This window comes from Rana temporaria, chromosome 2 (genome assembly GCF_905171775.1).
Source record: "Rana temporaria chromosome 2, aRanTem1.1, whole genome shotgun sequence".
Classification (NCBI taxonomy): domain Eukaryota; kingdom Metazoa; phylum Chordata; class Amphibia; order Anura; family Ranidae; genus Rana; species Rana temporaria.
The window spans coordinates 232,355,967-232,361,966 of NC_053490.1; the positions used below are offsets into that span (position 1 = coordinate 232,355,967).

General features: G+C 38.5%; 1 protein-coding gene and 1 long non-coding RNA gene across 2 annotated transcripts in view; one reads left to right on the plus strand and one right to left on the minus strand.

The window, feature by feature from the left end:
* The window catches only part of ZPLD1 (zona pellucida like domain containing 1), a 103,157-nt gene that overhangs the window by 44,723 nt on the left and 52,434 nt on the right, over positions 1 to 6,000 (plus strand). The window contains exons 6-7 of the mRNA XM_040336624.1: positions 200 to 280; positions 4,301 to 4,472. Of these exons, the coding sequence (XP_040192558.1) occupies positions 200 to 280; positions 4,301 to 4,472 (253 nt within the window). The remainder of the gene's footprint in view (positions 1 to 199; positions 281 to 4,300; positions 4,473 to 6,000) is intronic.
* LOC120926557 overlaps positions 4,401 to 6,000 on the minus strand; it is a 54,108-nt gene continuing 52,508 nt past the window's right edge. Inside the window, exon 3 of the long non-coding RNA XR_005746956.1 lies at positions 4,401 to 4,470. This is a non-coding gene — a long non-coding RNA (uncharacterized LOC120926557). The remainder of the gene's footprint in view (positions 4,471 to 6,000) is intronic.

Sequence of the window (6,000 nt, forward strand, 5' to 3'; positions counted from 1 at the left end):
TATCAATCTTTATTTACAACACTTTAAAAATAATGATCAAAGCGTTAGTGAGGCATTAAAATTGGATTCTGATGTGGGTGCCAGTATTACAGAATACAGCTTTCACATTTTGCGTAAACTGTATATAAAATGTTAACTAGGAAAGTTAATCATCATTTTTATTGCGTTTCACTGACCAAGTGACTACTTATTAATATAGGTGGAACGTTTTAATGGACTACTGTTACACCACCCCATCTGGAAATCCAACTGACGACATCAGATATGATCTGTTCCTCAGGTAATATGTCTGTAATAAAGATTTTGAAAGTACCCAAAGTACATCATGCTTGAAGAAGAAGCTGTACACTGTAGGGTTTTTATTTAAGTCTTAATTCTAACCAGAAAATGCATTTCCTTCAGAAATTGCATGGGAATGCTGAATAGCTGAAGCCCACACCAAAGCAAATCACAATAACCACTATACTATCTTTAGGACATACAAGAAACTAAGAATAATCAAAAACGAACAACAATACTGGAATGCTATTGAGCATTCCCACTAATAATTTGTATATGTACTTTTAGGAAAAATAATGGTATATATATATATATATATATATATATATATATTGATAAATATCCTCATTATGATACATAAATAGGCTTACTTAATAGGAAAATAACCCAGAGCAGCGTATTTAAAAAACATTTTTTCTTACTAGTAAAAACTATTCCATAGAACATTGAGAAACTTGATTGTATAAACATCTATGTACAAAGCCGGCAAAAGTCTTTGCAAGGTTTTTATTTAAAACTATGGTAAGTTTTGAGCCCTGAAAATTTAATATGGAAATATAAATGTAAAAAGAAAATACTGAATCCAGAGAGTTCAGAGTATCAGATGAACTGAATACAATGAACAACTAAGATCATTTAGATTTTTTAATGGTTCATTGATTTTATTATTTATGTCATTCCAGCTTTTACGGTACAACAAAGAGCAATGAAAATGGGCCCACTGCAAGTGATCAGATTTCAGTTTAGATAAATGAGTAAGGAGGCGATTCCTGATTGGTTGCTATGGGGTACATAATTTCCTCTCTATGCTATCTTTATTGAGTAAAATAAAGAAGGCCTTCTTACCATTTATTTGTAAACCTCCCAAACACAGAAGAGAACTATTAAAACAAAAAGTTTATTCCTTATGTTTGACCAATAGGAAGAGGGAGTTAAATCATTCCATTATACCCCGATCCAACTATGCATTCATACCTCCTGGTTTATACTAGCGATACAACCTAATATTACAAAGCCATTCATTCCAAACTTCCAAAATACATACAGCTTTCGGGCTTAGTTACAATTTTCATTGTGTTGAAACCATAGCTTCTATGATGTAGGACACTTAAGCAAAAGAGAAAGTCCCCGTTTACAATTGCAAATGGGTTCATTAGCAATTAGACCCAGTGGGTGTTCCTGCCAATTAGTTGGGATGGCAGACAGCTCCGGGAGGTATTCATGGCCACTCGTTTGTAATCATCCAAGCAGCAATTACCTGTGAAATATCGACACTGAACGCAAACTCTGTGTCAGGGATGATAATTTGCAGGCAATCACTGCCATAGAGATTGCATGCTAGTGGTCACAAATAGTTGTAGGAACTATCAGCCTCTTATTACTTTCCATGGGGCTTCCCATCTGCAGCTATTTGCTGGGAAATACTGCTGGGTCTCCTGCATCTAACTGCTAATGGATCCATTTGAAATTATGAATGGGGCCTAATAAGATGGTAAGAAGGTAATGTGTATACATAAGAGTATACTGTTCATTTTAAGAGATAGTGGCCAGAAGAAAAAAATATATTTATTAATGCTGTTACACTACCTGTGCATGGCTCCTAAATACTGCATTTATTGGCGTATAACACTCACTTTTTTACCCTGAAAATAGAGGTTAAATTGTGCCTACGTGTTATACGCAGGGGGCTGTGTTTTTTTTCTGAAACTTCCCTCTTAAAGTTAGGGTGCGTGTTATACGCCTGTGCGTGTTATACCCCGGTAAATAGATAAGGTAAATCTTTGTATATTTAAATGAATTGTGCATTGATTACTTTTTTAGTTCTAAATCTATACTTATTTCTAAATTTCATTTTTTTAAAAAGGACACACATACATCGCAGTGGGTTTAAAGGGGAGCACCAGCCCCCCCCACAAAAAAAATTACAAGTCAGCAGCTACAACTACTGTAACTACTGAATTTTAATATTAGGACACTTACCTGTTCAGGGATCCCGCAATGTCGGCACCCCAGCCAAATTTCCAATCGGCTTTTGGGTGCTGCCATTGCCATTCACGGTAAGGGAAACTGGCAGTGAAGCCTCTCAGCTTTGCGGCCGGTTCCCTACTGCACATGTGCAAAGTGTGTTGCGATTTCTAACTGGTCCTGTGGCAAAAGAAGGAGGAGGGGTCCTGAACTTTCGGTGGAACTGGCCACATCTCGTTGCTAAAGGTGCTAAACGTGGAACCAGAGGAAGAAAACATGCAGAAATTCCAAATTGGAGTGGAACTGGGGCAGTTTTCTATCACCGATACTAATCCAGAGGATCCTTTGAGAATAGATATACTTCAATACTTACAAAAAATTACTGTTGGTCTAAGGAGCTTTGAGTGTGATTTAGTGATGTCACTATTTTGTTGCTCACTAATCCTTTGCTTGGAGACTCTGTCTTGAGGCAGCAAAGCTATGATTTTACCAAGATGGTTGTCACCAAAGACATGGTGCAGAAGAACAAGGTGTGGTAAGTAGTAGTGAAGAAAAGCTTAGCTGCAGCAGGACAGCTGGCAATATCATTGACAAGTACTTTGTCTCTGCCTGCATTTTTTTGCACAACATTTTTCCATTTACTGCTGCTCATGCAGATTTTGGTAGCTGCTTAGTTTCCTAGTCCAGCAATTAACAGGGATTTACACACGGAAGCACTATTTTGAGTCTATTCAAGTTTCTGAATGCAATTAATTGCCTGATGGAGGGTGTTTGTTTTTTGGCTCCTAAAACACCTTGTCTGTGTGGTTGCTTTTAGTGCAAACCAATACAAAATGTGGCTCTTCTATAATTTAGTCTGGAGCACATTCTATTGGTACAGAATTTGTGTTTTAGAGATTTTTACAGGTTGCACAGAATAAGAGGTCTAGGCAAATGGCACTTAAAAGCACTATTTAGAAAGTAGGGGGTCAAAATGGATCTTACCTGTGCCTCCAACAGTTATGTAAACCAAAAACATGTAATCGCAATGCCACAGCTCTGATCTCAAAAGCATGGTATACGTAGGGTAGTGAATGCAGCTTGGATAACTCAATGGAGTCTTAAGTAAAAAAACAGACAAAACCCTGCGCAAACACACACCACATTACACAAAGAAGTTAAAAAGAGCACAGAACTTAAACAAAGTAAACAAATATAAACAAAATAATTTGATGTGAAGTCCATCTTTTTAACATCTTTGTGTAGTTTGGTGTGTGCTTATGCTGGTTTTCAACAGTTATATAGAAGACTAAAAGTATTATATATGCATTAAGAATGGAAAGAGTAACATATATAAACACACTTAACATGCATAAATGTATGAGGTGTGCATATATTTGTAAACATTTGGAAATTGTGATTGATCACAACAGCTCTCATTACATTAGATCATAGACATGTCACTTACCTGATTTTTTTTATTTTTTTTATTATTAAGGTCATCAATTTTTCAAATTATACACATTAAAATACATTGTCTACTTGGTAAACTAGCCGCTGGGGTTGATTCACTAAAGGAAAATAGACTGTGCACTTTGCATACCCCATTTCCCTTTGCGCTTTGCAAGAGCAGTTGCATTATTTTCCCCAGAGCTTAGCGAATGTGGTGAAGATCTGCTGATTTCCATCACCCAATCATGTGCAAGCAAAATACAATTATTTTATTTCCTTTGCGCCTGATTAAGTATTTGTTAAGTATTTGTTACAAAGTGAAGCGTCACCAGATTCACTAAGCGCTGGAGAAAATGAGTGCAACTGCAGTTGCAAAGTGTACCACCTATTTGCCTTTAGTAAAGCAATCCCACTGAATGTGCTTGTCTTCATTAATTTGTTGAAAGGTTGTATAAAATGTCACAAGCTAGTCATTAACCCTTTTTCTATTACCTAAATACCTCATGAAAATTCATGTATCAGGCAGTATTTAAAATTAGTTTGTTATAAAACTGTTCTAATATTTGTCTGAATTCGTTATATTTTAAATTTTTTTGATTACATTTTCTTTTTTTTAAATACAAAGCTGCGATAAAGACCCACAGACAACAATATTTGAAAATGGTAAAAGTCAGATGGGAAGATTTTCTTTTGAAGTGTTCCGATTTGTCAAGCACAAGAACCAGAAAATGTCCACAGTTTTCTTGCATTGTGTAACAAAGTTGTGCCGATCAGATGACTGCCCTTTTCTTACACCTGTAAGTTATTAAATGTAATGTTTACTATGAAACAAATGGGCATTGTTGAAAGCTATGATACTTTGCTAACTGTCTAGAGGATAATTTGCCAAAGCATATACAACTTTTATCACTTTTGAAAGCTTGTACTTAATTTTAACCTCTTTGCGTCCAAGGTTAAAACAAATGTTAATTTCTTGTTATTACCATAAAAAAAAATTGCCACCAAAAAAACAAAAAAATCAATTATACTGCTCTGGACAATCACAGAGATACCACATATGTGTATGTTAGTATGGCCTGTACCCTGGCACTGACCTAGCTCAAACCTTAATCTATGTATTTTTCTTTATATTTTATTTAATAAGAGAGAGAGACAGAGAGCGAGAGAGAGACAGAGCGAGAGAGCGAGACAGAGCGAGAGAGCGAGACAGAGTGTGAGAGCGAGACAGAGTGTGAGAGCGAGACAGAGTGTGAGAGCGAGACAGCAAAAGACAGAGCGAGACAGCAAAAGAGAGAGCGAGACAGCAAGAGCGAGACAGAGAGCAAGAGCGAGACAGAGAGCAAGAGCGAGACAGAGAGCAAGAGCGAGACAGAGAGCAAGAGCGAGACAGAGAGCAAGAGCGAGACAGAGAGCAAGAGCGAGACAGAGAGCAAGAGCGAGACAGAGAGCAAGAGCGAGACAGAGAGCAAGAGCGAGACAGAGAGCAAGAGCGAGACAGAGAGCAAGAATGAGCGCGAGAGAGACAGAGAGAGAGAGAGAGAGAGAGAGAGAGAGAGAGAGCGAGACAGAGCGAGATCGAGACAGAGCGAGACAGAGCGAGAGTGAGACAGAGAGTGAGAGCGAGAGCGAGAGCAAGACATCAAAAGCGAGAGTGAGACAGAGTGAGAGAGACAGAGTGAGAGAGACAGAGTGAGAGAGCGAGAGAGAGCAAGCAAGCGAGACAGAGCAAGCGAGAGCTAGAGCGAGACAGAGCAAGCGAGAGCTAGAGCGAGACAGAGCAAGCGAGAGCTAGAGCGAGACAGAGCAAGCGAGAGCGAGAGCGAGACAGAGAGCGAGACAGAGAGCGAGACAGAGAGCGAGACAGAGAGCGAGACAGAGAGCGAGACAGAGAGCGAGACAGAGAGCGAGACAGAGAGAGCGAGAGAGAGCGAGAGAGAGCGAGAATCACTTTGCAAAGAGTATCCAATTATGTGCAAGGAAAATGAAAAAAAAAAAAAACACAGGCACATGCTTGGATGATGCAAGTCAGCAGAGCAGCAAGTCAGAGAGTGCAACTGCAAAGTGCACAGTTTATTTGACTTTAGTAAATCAACCCCAATGTATCTATCCTCTCTATTTACAGTGAAAGAAGCACAGAGGCAGTCTTTACAGTTACTGATCACTGTGATAGCAAATCAGAGGCTACCACAGTGATCAAGTGACCCGGGAGTTCTGGGTTCTAAACTTTAAAGCGGAGGTTCACCCTCAAAATGAACTTTCCAGCATCCTTAAAGCGGAAGTAAACCCATCAATTTAACAGTTTGAAAAAGCAGTTACATTCCTGGC